General features: G+C 44.1%; 1 protein-coding gene across 1 annotated transcript in view; it reads left to right on the top strand.

Annotated features, from left to right (window-relative positions):
• Nucleotides 1–22,538, top strand: part of EMD (emerin) — a 37,456-nt gene that overhangs the window by 4,223 nt on the left and 10,695 nt on the right. The window contains exons 2-4 of the mRNA XM_018560711.1: nucleotides 5,563–5,656; nucleotides 10,184–10,252; nucleotides 12,226–12,279. Of these exons, the coding sequence (XP_018416213.1) occupies nucleotides 5,575–5,656; nucleotides 10,184–10,252; nucleotides 12,226–12,279 (205 nt within the window). The 5' untranslated portion in view covers nucleotides 5,563–5,574. The remainder of the gene's footprint in view (nucleotides 1–5,562; nucleotides 5,657–10,183; nucleotides 10,253–12,225; nucleotides 12,280–22,538) is intronic.

Here is a 22,538-nt window from a genome sequence, read left to right on the forward strand (position 1 = left end):
GTAAAACTCATGTGGTCACTCATCCCTGCAACTACTGACCTCCGGAGCTGTAAATCACAGTTTTGTTTCTTGTATAGCCAAGAAGAGCGCCAATCGCTCTCTACCTTTCTCCATTCATAAATGTCTTGTATTCTTTAACACAGAATTTAAAGCTGCCCATACACCTTACGAATATCGGACGATTTTTGCATGCGATCGCGTCTTCATCCGATATTCATGAGGTTGATGGGCAGTGTACAACCTCAAATACTGTACAATCGATCGACTTTTGACTATCCAGCAGGTTATAAAACTTCGGTCGCTCGTACGATTTTCGCAAGGTTGGTGCCGTTTCCGTACGTCGAAATTCGTACGATTTACACTGCACACGCGCAGACGAAAACACGTGCGGTCGATAACCGCAATTCGTCCAGGTGCTTTCTTCTAATTACCGCTGATGCAACCTTGCGATAATCGGGGCAAGATGGGGCTGCCGTACGAAAATCATATGACGGTTCGATCATCGGACGGAAAGTTTTGTCTGATGATCGCAAGGTGTGTGGGCAGTTTTAGGCGTTCAGTGATAGGACGAAGGTAGGCCCTGACGTTCAGAACTGGAAAACTTTGCACACCTTTTGTTTTGGTGTCCCTGGGATGTCTTTACCTGGTTTATACCCGAATTTCATTCCAGCCTTCAGACCGAATCTAGTTGACGAGGCCACTAGCCGTACACTCTATGGCTTTTGGTTTTACATGTCATTTATTGAACATATCGAGATACAGGGGGTGTCCAACTGGGCATTGCAAATAAGAATAACAAGCAGTACAATACTCATAGAACAATATTCGATTTGTGAAATATGGCAAGCATGGAAAGTACGATGTAGGCAGTAAAGAGAACGTTTGGCACAAATACATTGGGGATATATACAGGTGAAACTCGAATAATTAGAATATTGTGCAAAAGTAATTGCAGTAAGTGCTGCAAAAGGGGCCCAAACCAAGTACTGAGTACATATGCATGCTTGTACTTTTCAGAGGTCCGATATTGTTCTATGTACAATCCTTGTTTTATTGATTGCATGTAATAATCTACTTTTTTGAGGTTGTGGATTTGGGGTTCTTGGGGTTTTCATGACCTGCAAGCCATAATCATCACAATGATGACAAATCACGGCTTGAACTATCTTGCTTTGCGTGTAATGAGTCTATCTCATATATTAGTTTCACCTTTTAAGTTGCATTAGTGAAATAAATGAACTTTGCACGATATTCTAATTATTCGAGTTTCACCTGTATATATGTCCTCCATGGTGCACTTCCTCATCAGGGTACCTAAAGTTTCTCAAGAGAAGTCTAGGCAGGAGGGAGTGATGTAGTGAGAAGGCACCTGTGGTGTTTGGGTGTAGACTAGGGAAGAGGTGTTAGAGAAGATCTCAGAGAATATAAAGGAAACAAAGAAAGAAGGTGGATGTGGCAAAGAGGAAAGGAGGGGGGGTTCAGAGAAGAAAAAAAAAAAGGGAGACCTGGATACAGGTCTCTCCACAGGAAACCCAGTGGTGTCCAATCAGAATGCTGGAACTAAAGGTGTAGAAACCTGGTGTCAGATTTGGTAGGGTAGGTATAGTCAATCCAGAGTTGCCAGGCTGTTAGGAATTTGACGTGTTTATATGCAAGGATAGCAGGGAGTTTCTCATTGAGAGAGACGTCACCAAGTTTAGCCATTACTTCCCCAAATCTCTGTACAGGGGTTTTCCATGCTTTAGCAATTGTCTCTGATGCAATTATGTAAGATTCATTTACATGTTTGATATCTCGTGGCATGACAAAGCTTCCCTGGGGTCTGGTTGTAGATGGAGCTGTAGAATGGTATACATATATCAGCATACTTTAGACCTTAAACACAGGGCCTGAGGGCATGTCCACAAGGTATGAAGGATGGTGCCTTCATACAGAAAAATAGGAGGGTGCATATTCGGAGAATCTAACCAGAGTACGGTACCAACAATAGTTAACTTTACAGAAACTCTCCAAAGATTGTATATTAATGGAGCTACAGGCCGCGGGAGTCCGGCTTCTACACACTGATCCCTGGTTTGAGAGCATTTCAGTTTCCTCGCCCAGGTCGAAGCATAGGGGGGTCCACATAGCATTGACTTTGTAGGTAGGGGATTTTTTTGTGATCTTTCAAGCACTAGAAAGGTATAACTCCATTAAGTGAGTAGACTGTGGGGTAGCCATGTGTTATCCACCAGCAAAATTTGTCCGGTTATGTCATACAAGGCAGGAATCAAGACAGCCTATTAGGTAGGTATGGTGAGATGCCCAAGTTTCAGACGAAGTCCCAGACGTTTAACAAGTTTTGTAGTATTGAAGAGATATTTAGTGGTCTTGTGGAGGCCGGAACCCAAAACGGAATTGGATAGATCTCTGGAGGGTGGAGAGAAGGCAAGGAATGGAGGTGTAAGAGTTAAAAGGGATTATATTTGCAAAGAGCATCAGTTTGTGGTTATTACCTGCCAATTTAAAGGGTTATTAAACCCTCGCATGCTTTTTCTATATATATATATATATTACCTGTGTCTTCACCGCGCGCTCCCGTCCGAACATCTGAAGAGTCTCGGGCGGCCGCAAAGGATCTTGTGGCGGGCGCCTGCGCAGTTTAGATGTTCGGCCGGGAGACGAGGAGAGACACAAGGTAAGTCTATGGAGCAGCGTGCACCCGTGGGACATCAGAGAAGAGGAGGACAGAGGAGTCAGCGATGGATCGGAAGACCGGGACTAGCGCTGGAGGGACAGCTGAAAAGGATAGGAAAGAAGGGGATCAGATCAAGAGGCATCATTTAAGGTAAGTCCCTACCGCAGGATTGGCTGTAAAGATATAGGGGTTTACTTACTAAGGGGAAATAGTCAGTTCACTTTGTAAGGAGATTTTCCCTTAGCTTAGTGAATGTGGTTAAAATTCACTTTGCAAAGAATACCCAACCAAGGTAAATATAAAAAAAAATGCAATAGTACTTTTGATTCCCCTCAATTGGGTGATGGAAGTCAGCAGAGCTTCGCCTCATTCACTAAGCTAAGGGAATATTCCTTTGCAAAGTGAACAGACTATTTGTCTTTAGTCAATCAACACCATGGCATCAAATGGCTTGTGGTTGCCAGAGAATGGTAACAGGAGATTGAGGCTAATTGAATAGCTCTACAAATATTATCCAGACCCTGTCACCTGGAATAAGGGTCTTTGTGGATAAGGTGACTCAGACTGGTGTTTATTCATACATTCTATAGCTTTTGTTTGAACTTCAGGCTTTTTTTTTTTTCACTAGAAGTTTTTTTTTTTTTTTTTTATGGACAGAGTAGGGAATGGTTAAAACTAGGGATGCACTGAAATTTCGGCCGCCCAAACATATCGGCCAAAAATGGCACTTTTGGCAAAATGCCGAAAGTGCCATCTTTCGGCCGACATTTCCGTGCATGGCTAGTTTCTCTCCTCCCCGCTGGGTGCTATTATGTGTTCCCTCTGACACAGTGCAGCGTCCAGCAGGGAGGAGAGAAACTGTCAGAGGAGGTTGAGCGTCGCGGGGGAGGAGAGCGCTGAGAGCTGTGATGTCACAGGAGGCCGGACTCTGCTCCCGCACCCTCAGGATGGAGAGCGATGTGGGGGCAGAGACAGAAGTGCGCTGTCACAGGAGCCCAAGCCAGTGGTGAGGGGGAGGAGTCAACTGTCAAAATAGACCGAGCTCTTCTCCCTGCTGGCTCACCCTCCTGTGACCGAGTCAGGATGGAGAGCCGTACAAGCAGTCAGCGATCAATGATTGCTGAGTGTTTGTAAATAACTGGACATAGTATGAGTTACTGTGTACCAGTTATGAATGAATAGGAAGTGATCTACATCACTTCCAGTTCATTCATGATTGTGGTTATATTAAAGATACTATGTTTCCAAGTTAATAAATAAATACAATATATTTAAAAAGTTTATAAAAAATGAATAAGAATTATATTTCTGAAAAAATATTTTTTTTAGTTTCGGTTTAAAATTTTCATTTTGGCGCACCTCTAGTTAAAAACCCTGTTAGGCTTCTTTCCCTCCTGTATCCCACTGGAGAGATTTCTCTTTGTTTCCTGGCTTGAAGACACAATAGGAATTGAGAGAAAATCTCTCCAAAGTGGGAGACATGCCACCTAAGTCAGTTTTCACCAGAACAAGCGTCCCCATTGCAAGGTTTCTCCTCTATCGCTGTTCTGGTACTCAAAATGGTCACCAGGACACATTAACTATACTTTGTTCACTTTAATCTTGCTGTCCCTTTAGGGCCTGTTCACATGACGTCCATTTTCTGTGCTGACCTGATCCGTACGCTCCTGTGCTGAAAATGCATCCCAATGTATCCCTATGTGTTTTATGGGCTACAGTTCTCACGTGCGCGGTTTGTTCAGCTTACGACAGAAAAAATACTGCATGTCGCATTTCGCCCGGTCCGGAGACGCAAAACGCATCAAAAACGCACTGCACTGCAGCTAACATACTGACAGCCCCACTCCAGCAAAAAAAATATTTATTTTTTTTGTACTGGAGTGCATCAAAAACGCACTGCATCAGTCTGCAGATCCGCACCTGATCAGGACCTGATATCATGTGAACAGGCCGTTAATTAGTCTGCCACAAGACTAACCTGTCTGGTGTGTTTGCTACTGTCTCAGGCAATGCATCTTTCAAGCTACAAGAAATATGCAAAGGAGCACTGTTTCCCTGGAATGGGCACCAGTCGTCAGTGTGAGCATTATTTAGACCAGCCCGGTAGTGATAAATAAGCTACCGCTACTTCTGTCACCCCTCCACCGCCAATCTACATTTCTAAAGCTCTTTAGGGCAAGAACGTGCTGCTGCAGAGATGGGGGGGAGATGGGGCCAGATTTGATCGGGTAATTCCTTGTTATGAACTGCATGTGCCGGGCATTGGCGCGATATGAATTCCACACCCCTGGTTGTGTATATTTACTTTGCAGAGTCAAAGGAACTTGGTGACTCCTTCCTACTGAGCATTGCATATGCACATAAAATACCTGTTGTTTGCTGTTTGCTTTTCAGAGGGTACTGCAAACAACCATGCAGTATGTGGGGTAGTTTAGATCAGGCGTGGGCAGATCGACATGGAATTCCGGAGACAGTGTCCAATCCAGGCGCCTGCTCCATTGACAACTGCTAGAGAAAACCCCAAAAGTTAGCTGTCCGCTGTAAATTTTAAGCAGCATTGGCTACCTGAGATCTGTCCAGCCCTGCTTTAGATAATATGTGGGAATCTTGGCACCTAAGCAGAAATGAGAGTTCGCGGCACGGGTCACTTATAACTTGTACACAATCATAAAAGCCTTATTCATAAAACTGGACAAAAATAATATTGGGAGTTTTACTCTCTGGGAAAATGAAACAAACAATCGCGTCGCAATAAACGCTCTTTCCTCATTTTCTCTCTACAGATGTTATAAACGGTTCCTCAGCACTAGCGTGAAAAACAGCAATGTGCATAATGGGGAAAAAAATGTCAGCAACTAATAATTTGTTTTTCATTTTATTCATAGATATTGCCAAGCATGGATAAGTTGAAGAACCTGACAAATGCAGAGCTCATAAAACTCCTGCAGGATTACGGCATCCAGCATGGGCCTATTGTTGGTATGTTAATTTTGTATCTCCTCCAGTTGTGAACTTTAACATTTATAAGGGAAGACACCACAAAATCACAAATACAATACAAGACAAGATGGTAAGGAGGGCCCTGCCCATGAGGGCTTACAATCTAAAAGGGAGGGGGAAGTGATACATGAGGAGGTAGCTGTGTGGGGATGATTTGTTTGAGAACGTGATGGTTGAGCGGTTAGGTTGAGGTGGGATAGGCTTTCCTGAAGAGATGAGTCTTTAGGGAACGCCTAAAGGAAGTCGAGGTGGGCAACAGACGGACATGTTGGGGTAAAGAGTTCCAGAGGATGGGAGAGACTCTAGAGAAGTCCTGGAGGCGAGCATGGGAGGAGTTGATAAGGGAGTGACCTCATTGTAGAGATTCCCCTCACTTCCGGTACCAGTGACACCAGGAAGAAATGAGTGTCTGCGTCACCACGACAGGAAGACACTGCAATAGAAACCTGACAAATGTACAAATGTGTTTTTGTTTCAGGTTCTGTCCCCATCTGAGAGGAAGCCCAGCACTTCCTGTCCGCATGACACTTTGTCATTGGGACAGGAAGCTAGAGTAAATCTCCCCACCAGTCTCATGTAATGTATCTCCAGTCTATGACTGTCTTGTGAAGCATATCCCCACTCTGCCACAACTTCCACATGCTTTTGAAACCTATTCTAGCTATCGATGGGAATCTTAGTTACATAGTATTTGAGGTTGAATAAAGACATAAGTCCATCAAGTCCAACCTGTTGTGTGTGTGTGTGTATATAGGTCCATGAGTGTTCTCATTCTTAAGAGTACCTGTACCCTTGTACATTTCGGTCTCTCAGGAAGTCGTCCAAAAGCCTCTTGAATGATTCCAGATTAATTGCGGAAATTACCGCTTGAGGCAGTGAGTTCCAGACCCTAATCTATATACAGACAGTCTCCGGGTTACGAACAAGATAGGTTCTGTAGGTTTGTTCGTAAGGTGAATTTGTATGTAAGTTGGAACAGGTACATTTTTTTTTAGTGGATAGCATAGGGACGGGTTAACCCCCTGTATAGTTTGTTTTGTTGTGTGTGCCCCTGTTCCGAAGATTTCACCTCACTTTCTGTCCCTGTGACAATTGGATTTTGAAAATTGGAAACAAGGATTGCTGATAAAGCTTCAGTGGAGACACCTTTTTCCCATGATAACTCTTACAGGAGTGAATTCCCCTTCCTAAGGGTAGATTTGCTCTCACTTCCTGTTGTCTCAAGGACAGGAAGTAAGCTGAAATCTTCCTAATGAGGATACAGCCAGCAGTAAAAACCTCACAGTGACCCAGAAGAAGAGGTGGACACCCCTCGTCTGCACGTGTAACAAGAGCCAACCTCCTGTAATGTACGTACAGTACTATGAACCAGACCCAAAAAGGCGGCACTCCTCATCAGCACGAGCGCGGTAGCATTACAACGACTGAAATGCTGCGCGGTACACTTTGGCTGCAGCCTGGGACCCCCTGCTGTACAGTATTAGCCTCCGTTTGTAAGTAGGGGTCGTATGTAAGTCCGATGTTTGAAACTCGGGGACTTCCTGTATACCTATATACAATATATTTCCTTTTAAGCCAGTGATTCTCAACCTGTATATAACCTCAGGACCCACATTTGTCCTTGGTCATTAAGTTGCGACCCAAGTCACACTGCAATGGTGTTTGTGTGCAGGTGATCGGACTGTGGGCAGGAGGTGCGTTTGGGGTGTCATTCAAATGAATGGCAACGCAACACATCGATTGCGTGATGCAGTAATCGCGATTAAGGCACTGTACTAGTGTGAACGGACCCTCAAAAACACAGACAGACACAATCTCACACACTCCAAAAACAATTATATATATTTTTTCTTTTTTTAAGATCCACCCAGTCTCCCTACTTTATGAGTACTTAAGTGGATCATTAGCCTGGGGTCCAGTGTGGACTGCCGTGCTCTGATGGAGCTCCATCCATATGTGCATTGCTTGTACAGCATCCTTGTGCGCCCTGTAGAGGTGCCAAGAGCCAGAATGTGACGTCACTCCGGTCCAAGCACCTCTGCATGGCACATGTGGGAGCTGTAAGCAATACACATATGGATGGAGCTCCCTTATGGCCATACTTCCAGCCCACCCCACTAAGAACTGACAGTGCTGCGCTAGGGGGAGGCTGAGGAGTGTCCCATCTAGAAAAGTGAAAGGCATGTGGCGACCCACTGAACTTGGGGTCACGACCCACCAGTTGAGAACCAAGGCTTTAAGCCCAAATCCAGCCACAATAAACTTATCAGGGTTTATGCCAAAGAGCACTTAATAAGAGTGCTGTGTAGCATAACACCATGGTTTTGCATTGTGTTAAAGGAAAACTATGGGGTTAAGGCTTTTCCCCATAGTTCTCCTTAGGATAACAGGAGGACAAAAACTAGCGTCCTCCCGTCACCCTAAGCTCAGTATACCGCGAGCTGTAGCTCGCGGTATACTGAGACGCCGCTGCTGAAACGGATCCCGACAATTATGTCTGGATCCGCCCAGCTGCGTGAGTGACAGCTGGCTCTGCCTATCTAGAGGCAGAGCCAGCTGTACCCTCCCCACATCCGTTCCGCCAGTCAGCGCTGGCGGAGGGGGGAATCCAGCCCCTCCCCTGTCACGGCAGAGAACCGTGACAGGATCGAGAGGTGAGCGAACGCCGGTATGTGTTCGCTCACCTCCCGATCTACTGAGCCGACCTGTGACCGTCTCATTGTCACAGGTCGGATAGAACTATGAGGTGAGTGAAAAGCACTCACCTCGTAGTTCTCCTTTAAAGGGGAAATGCCTTGACATCACATTGGACATCATAGTCATGTCATCTGAGTTCATCTGCTTTTAAAAGACGGGACAGAGCTGATCACTGGAAGAGTGATTTATTGCTGCTGACAACTGCAAATGATAAATCACTATTATAGTACAAACATACAAAAAAGATGCCGCTTTGGTGTAAACAAGGCCTTAAAGTGTGTTTCAAGGCAAAACTTTTTTTTTTTTCTTTAGTTTAGGATAGAGTAAGTATTAGAACTCCTGTTTGGTTTTTACTGTTATCCGGGGGGTGTCCATGGTAAGATTTACCCTCACTTCCTTGCTTGCTGACAACAGTGTGACCATAGAGGAAATGAGGAAACATCTGCAACAGAGGCACCGACAGTAATACAAATCTGATGGGTTCTAGCCTTTCCCCTACTCTACTATAGATAAAGGATTTTTATTTTTGTCTGTGTTGCTTTTGGAGAGTTGCCCTCATTCCTGTCTTGTGACAGATCAGCAGGACAGGAAACCAAGAACTTTGGCTGTACACACAATTTAAGAAAACATAATATACTGCATAGTTTGGTAGCAAAGAGTTCCTTCTTAACACACATACACATATATACCTGGTCTGGAAATCAGCCTCACATAACATAGGTGGTAAGATCATTATTAGACTCATCCCGCTTGGAAAAATGACCCGACTGGTACAAAATATCGAAACATCAGGAATGTGGTCATTGGCAGAGCGCTGGGATTGCCACAGTATTTCAGCTTTATTCAAGGAGACAAAAGACTTCTCAGCATGTTCAAGCTTGGTATAGCTAAAGCAGTCATAAATCCTTCCAGTTCTTTCAGCCCAAGAGGGTTAAGGCAGTGCTGGAAAATAATGGTGGCCACACACAATATTGACACTTTGGGCCCAATTTGGACTTTTTTACTTAGGGGTGTACTCACTTTTGTTGCCAGCGGTTTAGACATTAATGGCTGTGTGTTGAGTTATTTTGAGGGGACAGCAAATGTACACTGATATACAAGCTGTACACTCACTGCTTTACATTGCAGCAAAGTGTCATTTCTTCTGTGTCGTCACATGAAATTATATAATAAAATATTTACAAAAATGTGAGGGGTGTACTCACTTCTGTGAGATACTGTGTAAACGTAGGTGCCAACCAGCATTCAGGATTCACATTATACAACGTAGGTGCCAACCAGCATTCAGGATTCACATTATACAATGTAGGCGCCAACCAGCATTTAGGATTCACATTATACAACGTAGGTGCCAACCAGCATTCAGGATTCACATTATACAATGTAGGCACCAACCAGCATTCAGGATTCACCTTATACAATGTAGGTGCCAACCAGCATTCAGGGTTCACATTATACAATGTAGGTGCCAACCAGCATTCAGGGTTCACATTATACAATGTAGGCGCCAACCAGCATTCAGGGTTCACATTATACAATGTAGGCACCAACCAGCATTCAGGATTCACCTTATACAATGTAGGCGCCAACCAGCATTCAGGATTCACCTTATACAATGTAGGCGCCAACCAGCATTCAGGATTCACCTTATACAATGTAGGCGCCAACCAGCATTCTTTTACAGAAGCAGAAAACAATTTCTTCAATTGCCGATAATGGGCACTTGGACTACATGGTTCTTGAGAATTGCCTCTCCCTTCTATAACAGTATTTATATCTCATACCATTGTTTATTTTCCTCTTTTATAGACTCCACTCGCACGTTGTATGAGAAGAGACTTTATGAGTTTGAACGCAAGAAGAAGACAGGCTCTGCAGGTAAGGAAAAGGACTGAATACACACTGCATTCAGAAAGTACTCCGACCCCCTTCCCTTTGTAGTTATGTTGCAGCCTGATACTACAGCTGTTTAAATTCTTTTTTTATTCTCATTAATCTACACTCAGTACCCCGTAATGACAAAGTGAAAACAGAATTTTAGAAATGTCTGTGAATTTATTAAAAGAAAAAAAACTGAAGTATCACATGTACTTAAGTATTCAGACCCTTTATTCAGTACTTTGGTGAAGCACCTCTGGTGGCAATGACAGCCTCGAGTCTTTTTGGGTATGACGTGACGAGCTTTGCACACCTGGATTGGGGGATTTTCTGCCATTCTTCTTTGCAAATCCTCTCAAGCTAAGTCAGGCTGGATGGGGACGGTCGGTGGAGAGCCATTTTCAGGTCTCTCCAGAGATGTTCAAATCAGGGCTCTGGCTGGGCCACTCGAGGACATTCACAGAGTAGTCCCTAAGCCCCCCCTGTGTTGTCTTGGCTGTGTGCTTAGGATTGTTGTCATATTGGACGGTGAACCTTCGGCCCAGTCTGAGGTCCTGAGCACTGTGGAACAGGTTTTCATTGAGGATATCTCTGTACTTTGCTCCATTCAGCTTTACCTCAACCCTGACCAGTCTCTGCTGCTGAAAAACACCCCCACAGCATGATGCTGCCACCACCATGCTTCACTGTTGGGATGGTATTGGACAGGTGATGAGCGGTGCACGGTTTCCTCCAGACATAACGTTTAGAATTGAGGCCAAACAGTTCAATCTTGGTTTCATCAGACCAGAGAATCTTGTGCCTTATAGTCTGAGTTCTGGAACTTTGTCCCGTCTCCGCACAGGATCTCTGGAGCTCAGTCACAGTGACCATCGGGTTTTTGGTCACCTCTCTTACTAAGGCCCTTCTCCCCCGATTGCACAGTTTGGCCGGACGACCAGCTCTTGGAACAGTCCTGGTTCTTCTTCCATTTGAGAAAATCACTCATCCTTATGGTACGAGCCGACGTGTGACAATGAAACTGTGTGCCATGATACCTTTCTACTGTTTGACAATGAAACTGTCGCACGTCGGCTCAATAGATCGGAAAGTGAGCAAACACATACCGTCGCTCGCTCACTTCCCGATCATCTCCCTGCAGAGAGCCGTGACTGTCACTCACGGCTCCCTGCAGGGATTCCCCCCTCTCCGATCCTCCAGCGCTGATTGGAGGAACAGGAGGGGGTGGGTACAGCTGGCTCTGCCTCTGGATAGGCAGAGCCAGCTGTCACTCACGCAGCTGGGTGGATCTCGACAGCATTGTCGGGATCCGTCCCGACTGCGGCGGTCTCAGTATACCTCGAGCTGTAGCTCGCGATATACAGGTATTCCTCACTTAACGACCGAGTTCCGTTCCTACGACCAGGTCGTTAAACGGATTGGTCGTTAAGTGAGGAACTCTATACAGTACTGTACTGCATTAGTACAGTACTGTATAGCATTGCCGATGTACAGTACCGAACAGTGTACTGTACATCGGGCAATGGAAATACTTACCGGGACCCGCAGTGAAGATTGGAGGATGTCACTTCCGCCGGCAACACGTCGCACTGGCGCAAGGTCGGAGGTCGATCGGCGGTCCGCGTAAGTGCGAGTGGTCGCAAAACAGGTAAGTCGGTAAGTGAGGAACATCTGTACTGAGCTTTGGGTGACGGGAGGATGCTAGTTCATGTCCTCCTGTGACCCTTAGGAGAACTATGGGGAAAAACACTGACCCCCATAGTTCTCCTTTTAACATTGTCCAAGCAGAATAATGTATTGTAACATATCTATAAAAACTAAAGCAGAATAATATAGAACAACCAGCCAGAAGATGAGAACTGGCATTTGGATGCTTCGGGTACTGCAGACAGTTTATTTACCTCACCTTTCCTTATGTCTGTTGGTGACATCTACAGTAATCATGGCATTTATTTATTTATTTGTTTTACCAGAATCTTCATATGAAAGCAGACAGCAATACAGTACAAAGTATGATGAAAACCAGGGTAAGATTTTGTATAATTTATTTGTTAATTTGGTTGAATATTGTAATGATTTATTTGACAAAAAAACTTTCACTGCATGAAAAACTCAAATCAGTGGCCAAGGATGAAACATTAGGAAATGAGCAGGCTTGCTTATTTGGTTTCAGGGAAAAGGAAATGCATTCTTGTGTAAGCTAAGGCCACTTTATTTGTAGCCCACTCAGGACTATTTACTCTCCCCTATGTGTCAGTGTGATGCTTGATGATCGGCATAGCGTTGTCACGCAGATTAAGGGCCCGTTCACACTATATGCAGTGCATTCCGGCCCGATTCTGACCGTAACGCACTGCATCGCATTGCGGTCGGCTCACTATTTCGGGGGGGGGGGGGGCATTGAAGTGAATGACACCTTAGCAACCCCTGGCCGCAATGCTATCGCCCGCACAGGATCGCAAGGCAGAATGGGGGGAATTTATCAAAACTGGAGCAGAAGAATCTGGGGCAGTTGCCCATAGTAACCAATCAGCTTCTCTCTTCAGTTTGTTCAGGTAAGATTTGAAAATTAGAAAGAGAAGCTGATTGGTTGCCGTGCAAATCTGCTCCAGATTTTGTCTGCTCCAGTTTTGATAAATTCCCCCCATTGTGCCTGCGGTCCGGTGCGATCAAAACTCTGCAAGCACTATTTTGATTGCACCGAACTGCAGGCACAATGTAAATTGCAATCCAGTGCGGGCAATTGCATTGCGGCTGGAGGGAGTGGCTACGGTGCCATTCATTCAATGGCCCCCTCCGGCCCCACGAAATTGTGTGCCGGGTCGCAATGCGATTCAGTGCGTTCCGGCCAGAACGCACTGCATATGGTGTGAACGGTCCCTAAGTCGGTCCATACCTGGAGGGACAGAGGATTATCTTTTCTTCCTGTGCCTGAATATAGCAACAGGGTAACAAAGAAAAGGTAAATAGTTGGGGAGTTGGACATTGAAGCAAACCAGTTTTGCTTTGCAAATCACTGTTTTGTTTTAAGAACATGCTTAATGCAACAAAATAATAATGAGTCAGTCCTAAAAGTATGATTTAGTGAACACACAAAACCATAAATATGCATGAAAATCTTTCTCTGGATTGTTGTCAACAAGTGGAAGCACCGAATAGCATGTTTTATGAATGTTTATACTTCATTTCTGTTAATGTTATATCATCCGATTCCGAGCCAGTGGCTTCAAAAGATATAAATATGTAACCAAGTTATCATACACATTGTTATACCAATAAATGGTTATGGCGTATAAGAAGTTTGTCCAGAATACAGTAAATAGTTGTCATGCATTTGCACTGTAAGGCCTCATTCACACTGACCATACAGCGTGCACGTCTGTGCAGGGACCTGCGCCCGGGAATGACAGCTGGTGTGTGCAGCCGCCTGTACATCTCAGGGCCAGTTCACACCATATGCAGTTGTGATGCAGTCCGTTCAGTTTGGCTGCTGCAGCCAAAATACATCACAATGCTTTCCTATGGGCTTTCTTGTGCTGTATTCACACCATTGCAGTCCGTTTAGATGCAGTCAGAAAAAATACTGCTCTTCCTATTTTAGCTGCATCGGAACGCATCAAAACGCAACGGAACGCATTAAAAAAACGCACAGAATTGATTGTGTCATCATCCAGGGACTTCCTCTTTGTAGGTAAAAGAGATAGTGGAGCCATGGCTGATGTGGATGCTGACATCTTCATAAAATATGTGGAGGAGTGTCCACTGCTCTATTATCCCAAGCATCCCAACTATAAAAACAATCGGCAGAAGATGGGAAAGTGGAGGGAGATGACTGCCAAATTATACCCTGATTTTTCTGTTCTGAACAGGGTGCATTTAACATTTTTAGAATAAAAAACACATCGGAACACATCACAAATACGTCAAAACGCATCAAAACTGATTGCAATGCAACTGCGCAGACGCACACATTTGTGATGCAGTTTCTGGTGTGAACTAACCCTCAATGATAGGACGAGGCTGCGTCATGCTCATCTGAACTTACACATCTGCACAGGAACAGATGCACAAGACCTTTGACAGTAGCAGTAGCCATCCCAGATGACATATCTACCATGGTTTGATTCTGCCTTAATAGTAGAGCTACCAGGAATACAACTGGGTTGGTCAATGCCAACCAAACTCATTCATTTGATGAGAACTGAAGAGTGGAATTATATAGTAAGATGGAAATTGTGGAAATAAGCAATTTGCTACACTAGAAGTAGATATACAATGTTCTGCTGCTAGCTGGTCCTCCTCAAGCTGTATCTCCAAACAAGCAGTATCTTTTTTAATGGTGTTAATGGACGATGGTTATTTTTTCCTGACATGCATTTTAAATACCTCTCACACTGCCAAAGTATGAACACCTCCATTTATAATAAAGAACAGAGTCCAGTCAGTTGCAAAAGTCTTTTGTTCTAGAATTCTGTTACCGGAAAAGGGGATGTTTCATTATGGGAGCTGTGGTACAAGGCCAGGAGAAATGTTTCCTGCTGCTCAGACAAAGAAAAGGAAGATAACCCACTTCTGGAGATTGACAGCCAGCAGAGAATTTACAGATTATTATGAGGAGCAGAATAACATTTGAATGTAAGGTTCTTCAAACACCCAAAAGAGAAACGTCATCCAGTAAGGCCTGCAGTTTATTAAAGGTGGTATCTGAAGGATGCTGCATTGCTCAACTCTGTCCCAATGCAAAGGCGGGCCCAAAACTATTGTTTTCAATGGTGTCATTTCACACAAAAGCCCTGTGTTGATTTGCACTGGAAAAAACATAATGGCATTTGTTGCCATTGCAAGATTGGCCAAACAGCAACCTAGTTTGTTTCCACCTGTGACCTGTACAGCAGCCATATTCTGCGTGAAGTGTGGAGAGGACTGCAGAATATTAGCAAGAAAAGCAGCACTTGATGGATTGATACAGCACTGAAGTATTCGTCAGCCTAGTGCAGAAGCACCTGGAAATTTATGACCAAAACCACAAAGAAAACAAACTGAAGACTCTGACCTGCCAGGAGATTGCTTCCAAAGCCACAATAGAAAGCAACCGGTGAGTATAAAACAGTTTGTAATGCATTTGACCAATCAATTTGTTCATGTATTTCAGATTGTACAGTCCTGGCCAAAAGTTTTGAGAATGACACAAAACACTGAAGCAGCAGACTATGTGAAAATTAATATTTGTATCATTCTTCTTGTCAGCGGTTACTCTGGTATACTGAAGTATAATTACAAGCATTTCACAATTGTCAAAGGCTTTTAGTGACAATGACATGAAGTTTATGCAAAGAGTCAATATTTGCAGTCTTGACCCTTCTTATTCAAGACCTCTGCAATTCCCCCCGGCATGCTGTCAATCAACTTCTGGGCCACATCATGACTGATGTCAGCCCATTCCTGCATAATCAATGCTTGGAGTTTGTCAGAATTTGTGGTTTGTTTTTTTTTTTTAGTTCACCCGCCTCTTGAGGATTGACCACAAGTTCTCAATGGGATTAAGTGGCTTGTTCCCTAAGCCACTTAGTTATCACTTTTGCCTGATGGCAAGGTCTCCATCATGCTGGAAAAGGCATTGTTCCTCACCAAACTGTTCTTGATTGGTTGGGAGAAGTTGCTCTTGAAGGATGTTCTTGTACCATTCTTTATTCCTGGCTGTGTTCTGAGGCAAAATTGTGAGTGAGCTCCCCGCTCCCTTGGCTGAGAAGCAACCCCACACATGAATGGTCTCAGGATGCTTTACTGTTGGCATGACACAGGACTGATGGTAGCGCTCACCTTTTCTTCTCCGGACAAGGTATTTTCCGGATGCCCCAAACAATCAGAGAAAATGACTTTACCGCAGTCCTCAGCAGTCCAATCCCTATACAACAACTGAACCTCTCTCCTTGAAGTTCTTGATGATCCGATAAATGGTTGATTCAGGTGCAATCTTAGTAGCAGCAATATCCTTGCCTGTGAATCCCTTTTTATGCAAAGCAACGATGCCTGCACGTGTTTCCTTGCAGGTAGCCATGGTTAACAGAGGAAGAATAATGATTTCAAGCACCACCCTCCTTGTAAAGCTTACAGTTTGTTATTTTAACTCAATAAGCATGACAGAGTGGTCTCCAGGCTTGTCCTCGTCAACACTGGCACTGTTAACGAGAGAATCGAGCTGCTGACCTAAAAGTTAACGCGTCAAAAACGCAGCAAAAACGCAATGCAGTGCATTCCAGATCTGGTCCAGAAAATGGTGTGAACCTGCCCTAAAGCTTCCAGTCTGTTGTTCTAACTCAATCAGCATGACAGAGTGGTCTCCAGCCTTGTCCTCGTCATTAGTGACACCTGTGTTAACGAGAGAATCACTGACATGATGTCGGCTGGTCCTTTTGTGGCAGGGCTGAAATACATGGGACATTTTTTGGGAGGATTAAGTTCATTTTCATGACAAAGAGGGACTTTGCAATTGATCTGATCACTCTTCATAACATTTTGGATTATATGCAAATTGCCATCATACACACTAAAGCAGCAGACTTTGTGAAAATCAATATTTGTGTCATTCTCAAAACTTTTGGCCAGGACTGTAACGTTAAGATATGTTGTAGGTGTCTTAATCTTTGTTAACTTTATGTTATTTGCATATACTAAATTGGTCATCCTAACCTAACTGATGGAAATAAGGATGTGTGGTTGATTAAATTACTGGCACTGGCAGCTAGGCCAATGGTACATCCTAAAATTACAAGCCCACTTGCAACAACATTTCTGCAAAAGTGACTCATTTCAACGTAAAGTTACTGCTATCCCACATTAAATTCCCCTTGGAAGCGCACGTTGATCCTGTTGTGGCCATGGGACTTACCTTTTTATCTACATAAAATTGACCATGACCATGTTCAAACAAAGGTTTTCATAATGCATAAAAGCAGAAGACTGCAGAAAAGAAAAAAAATGAGACAGAAGTTTTTATATCAGAAATTTTGCACAGGCCAGAAAATACTGATGACTAGCGGTCACATGGGCCTGCCAGCATTGCTTCATTGTTGATCTTCTTGCTCGAGATTGTGGTCGAAAGAGTCCTCAAAGCTGTATCCATCCTTCCCCTGGACATAGTTGAACGAAGGTTACCTTCACAACTTTGTATGTTGAGTGTGTTCTCTGGAGTCATTTGGATAGCTTAGTGCAAGAATCTCCATTTGTTTGACAGTATACCAAAGGTATACGCTACTGTCCTATGACACGGCAGAGTCTATAATTAAGTACATGTTCTTTTGCTGGCTCAGGCCTCCCATTCCAAGGCCTTATCCCCTCCAAAGACATACAGATATGAGAGCTTCAGTGTTCTGAAATATTTTGTTCATTATTCCTCAAATCACTGCCCAAGTTTTTATTGGTTGAAGATGGTGAAATCGCTGCTTCCGTAGGATCCCACATCAATGTGAGTGAAACGTCAGCATCCACTTCAACTGGCAGGACCAAATAAAAATACTTGTTATAGTTGGAGAACTTGCTTCCACTACACAGTGGTATCACTTTCCTGATATGCTTCCTATCAGTCACCCCCCCAAGCAATTTGGAAAATTGCATCATTGCCAGAACAAATCAACTATTGACTCTGTGGGAGTTGGCATCATCATTTCCACATGTTCCTCCATATGGCCTTGCATAAGGATTAAACAATATAGTAGATGGTAGATTTGCCCAAATGGAATGCATGGATTCATTAGAATGCCCAGTAGAAGGAACCTGTTAGTTTCTAAAAAAAAATGTCTCTTGTCTTTTCAGTCCATACATTGAAAACATGTACGAGAAGCGGGAAAGATAATTACAAAGGGGAATTACAATCTCCGAAGAGTGAGCATAAGAATGGTGCAGGAACATCCAGAGATTTCAGCCAGCTTGATTTTCACCGGCCTTGTTGTGAATTACTCCAGTAAGTAGCCTATGTTATAAATGTTTTTTGGGGTTTTTTCAAATAAAAAGGGTAAATATTTTACGTGAACATCTTTTTACAGAACTGAAAGCAACGTTGGCAAGGAGATTCCTGCAGATGTGAATCAAGAACAGAAGAAAGTCACCAGAAAGACTAGACAGAAGAAAGGCACCAGAGAGACAGAGAAGAAAGAGGCCATGGAGACAAGGCAACAGGTGCTCGCTGCCAGTCCAGTGTCAGCCTGCTCTGCCTCAGCTACCACAGTGGAGGAAGTAAAGGTGGTCGCGGTTAAAGTTGCTTCTCCTTCCCCCTCCAGACCAACTCAGGCAAAATACAGCAGGCCCCCAACCAAAAGGTGCCAAGAACCGGAGCCCATGGGTGATTTAAAGATGCAGTGGCAGGCAGAGGAGAAGCCCAGCTACAACCTGGCCATGTCCCTGGTGCCTCTCCTGGATAAGGTACCAGAAGACAAAATGGTGGGTCTTCGCCATGCCCTTTTAGATCTCATCTCCTCCTACCATCCAAATGCCCCACCTAAACCTCCTCGGTCTAGTACCAGAGTAACATCTCGAGCCTCAGCTCAGCAGTAATGTCCCAATCCACATTCAGCCTAATACGCTCAAGCCATATCAACCGCCACACTTATATTGGCTCTGCTCCCATGTAGCCTCTTTATAGACTGAGATTGTTTAAATTTCTTGTTGCGTACTTCATGTCCAACATTTTTGTAACTCTGTTTGCACTGTCATGTTCTTTTTTTGCACCCAATCTGGAAATTTGCCAGACAAGCAATAATAAAATCTAAAGCTTGGTGTTCTTATCGGTTTGTTGTCCGTGTCCAATATGTGAGCATCTCATACAATTTAAAAACATATCAACTCTGTTAATGGGATTTGTGAGATGAGGAAAGTATCAGGGATGTCATATGATGGCTTCTCCTTTGAGAATGTAAATTCCCCGGCTGTATTGCTATTATTTTAATTCTTTCTAAGGCTGCATTCACGCAGAGCGTTTGCGGTTTTCCGCGCGGAACGAAAACGCTAGTGTTTTTCAATCCGCGCGAATGTTGCTCTTTTTGTGGCTACTAAATAGCTGCGAACGTACGGAATCCACGGGATTATCGCGCTTGCACTATTTCGGGCAAATAGAGAGTCCCACCGCTCTCCTGACCGAGAGGCCCCATACAATGTGAGGGCGGGGGGTGCTGAAGTGGCCGCAGATGGCGCCGCCAAATACTTGCAACACAGAAAAATGGTCACCAGCACTCCAGGTTTTCTTCAAAACGAAATCCTTTTTTATTCATTCTCACAGGTCATATCACCATGCGTGGCAACGTTTCGGAACCTGTCCGGTCCCTTCATCAGGCAAACAAAAGTGATGCTTCTATTTGTTTGCCTGATGAAGGGACCAGACAGGTTCCGAAACGTTGCCACGCATGGTGATATGACCTGTGAGAATGAATAAAAGGATTTTGTTTTGAAGAAAACCTGGAGTGCTGGTGACCATTTTTCTGTGTTGCACTAGTTCTGCACGGTTTCGTGCCGCGTGGTCCACCACAATGGTGTGTACGGTGCACATTGAAGTGCATTGTTTTTTTTGTGTTTAGAGTGGCTCCGCGCGTATCCGTACAGCTGAATATGCGTGGACAGCCGCTCAGGTGTGAATGGAGCCTTAGTCTCCAGCCTTGAACAAGTGTAGCGATAAGGAATTCTGACACTTTGTGATTCAAAGCAAAAGCTGGTGGATTGCCTCAGACGAGGGCTCCCTGCCCACACCTCTCCCCCTCAATTAAGTCAAGCAAGCAAAAGTAGGGTATGGAGGGTTTCTAGAGAGGTAAAAAGGCAATGACCATGTGTATATATAAAACATATATCAAAAGTTTATTGTACATAAAAATCATAGGTAGAAATGAATCCAGTAAGTAAACGCATTTTTAGTCCATACATGTAGATTTATGCAGTCTCTAGAAACCCTCCATACCCTACTTTTGCTTGCTTGACTTTGTGATTCAGAAGTACTGAAGCCAGACAGAGCTGGGCAACTCTCATTTTCAAATTAAGCCAAAGCAGCTTCCTTACTTTTCTCACGACCGAGGTTTTTTCAAACCTGGCACACATAGGTGTTAGAATAGAGGCTGTTCACTTAAACCGTATCTAAACCCTGCCAAAAAATGTAACATATTGCAGCTTACATGATCTTTGATATGGCAGCTGCATTAGTTTCCATTCTTATTTATTGTACCTTGATCTTCCTTGATTGTCCTAGTGTGACAACCTATTTACTGTACTGTATACGCGGATGACCAGCGTTGTCATCCTAAGCTGTGGTCCTGATTGGACTACTACAAACACCTCCACTGCGTAGACAGGATTCACTTTGTAGACGTTAACTGATAACATTGTAGGAGATATCAGTTGAGTGTACAGGACGTTACACAGACACTGGCTTTCTGACAGGATCAGCAGCTATTTTCTATAAATCAAAAGTTTTCATTGTTTTTCAGTACAAAACATTCACGGAAGGGTATCAACATAAGAACATATCAAACAATACGGTAATTGCTCATACAAAAAATATCACTACAGCCTGGGTAGCATAATACACAGATCATTGTGCAGGTGATGACGTGCAGCAGCTATTTTCTATACGAATACAGTCACTACATCGAAGGACTGATGAGCTGCAATACATTCCATTTTGCTCTTGAGTTTACATATACTGGAATTACTTTTTAACTGAACCAGATAGTCTCCAAAATATGAAGAAATAAACTATTGAAAGTGAATGTCTGTTTATATAATGCTTTCGCACAAGTCTAACAACGTTCACAAATGTTTCTCTGTGTGAATCCTGGGGGCAAAAACTTGTGTGAAGCCATCTATAAAAAGACCCCTTGGTTAGTAAATCTGGGTTCAATTGTATTAAGGTGCCCATACACCTGCCGATTATCGTACGATAATCGGCAGGTGTATGGAAGGCGTGCTACCGTTTCTACTGTAAGGTCGCACCACTTTCGTCTTCCTAGCACGCTTGAAACCCCGCCGAGAATCGTACGATTTTCGGCGGATTAGTGGCATTCTCGGGAGACATGCTGCACGTGCAAGCGCACACTGCCTGCTCAGCATCGGAAGCCCTCCCCTCAGCAGGGAGGGCTTGCGATGATCGCAAGTACGATCTGCCTGTCCAAGATGGGCAGATCGTACGAGCTTTTAATTACCTTACAACCATGGCAGGATGAAAGTCGTGCGATGGTTGTAAGGTGTATGGGCAACTTTACACAATAATTTGCACAGGAACATAAAAAAAGTTGTTGCAATTGATTGGATGACGGAAGTGCCCAGATGGAACTCCGTTGATTCTAAAGTTATTTAAAGGGTTATTAAACGCTCCGCTGTTTTTGCATATATATATATACAGATGTTCCTCACTTACCGACTTACCTGTTTTGCGACCACTCGCACTTACGACGGACCGCCGATCGACCTCCGACCTTCCGCGTCAGCGTCAGTGCGACGGGTCGCCGGCGGAAGTGACATCCCCCGATCTTCACTGCAGGTCTCGGTAAGTATTTCCATTGCCGGATGTACAGTACACTGTTCGGTACTGTACATCGGCAACGCTATACAGTACTGTACTAATGCAGTATAGTACTGTATAGAGTTCCTCACTTAACGACCAATCCGTTTAACGACCTGGTCGTAGGAACGGAACTCGGTCGTTAAGTGAGGAATACCTGTATATATATATATAAATAAGGCTAGCAAACAGTAGATGTATGCAAAAACTTTTTTTTTAAAACAAACGCTTTAAAGAGATCATTACTTACATGTGTCTTCGCCTTGAGCTCCCGTCCGAAAATCGGAAAACTCTTGGATGGCCGCAAACAATTTTGGGGCGGGCGCATACGCAGTTCAGATTTTCAGAGGAGAGACACAAGGTAAGTACCCTGTTTCCCCGAAAATAAGACCTAGTACTATTTTTGGGAATTGTTAAAATATAAGACCTACCCCGAAAATAAGACCTATTTGTAACCATTCCCAGGGCCAGTGGTGGCATAAGGGGGAACTTGAAGAGGTGGGAGAGAATCAGCGGTGCCAACGCTAGAGGAAGCGAAGCGGCAGCGGAGGGAGCAGAGCCACATAAGCCGATGTCTCCTCTATAGCGCCGTCTCCTGTCACAGGCGGAGTGATAACAATAGCACTCCGCCTGTGAGAATTCGATAGTGAAAGTGGCCAGCAATTGGTTAGCAAATTGCTCTTGGAAAGGTACGGCACCCCTGATTGCCCTGATCACCATATTGTTGTACATGAATAAATGTGGATTGTT

The sequence above is a fragment of the Nanorana parkeri genome, unplaced genomic scaffold (assembly GCF_000935625.1).
Source record: "Nanorana parkeri isolate BGI_ZX_2015 unplaced genomic scaffold, ASM93562v1 scaffold475, whole genome shotgun sequence".
Classification (NCBI taxonomy): Eukaryota; Metazoa; Chordata; class Amphibia; order Anura; family Dicroglossidae; genus Nanorana; species Nanorana parkeri.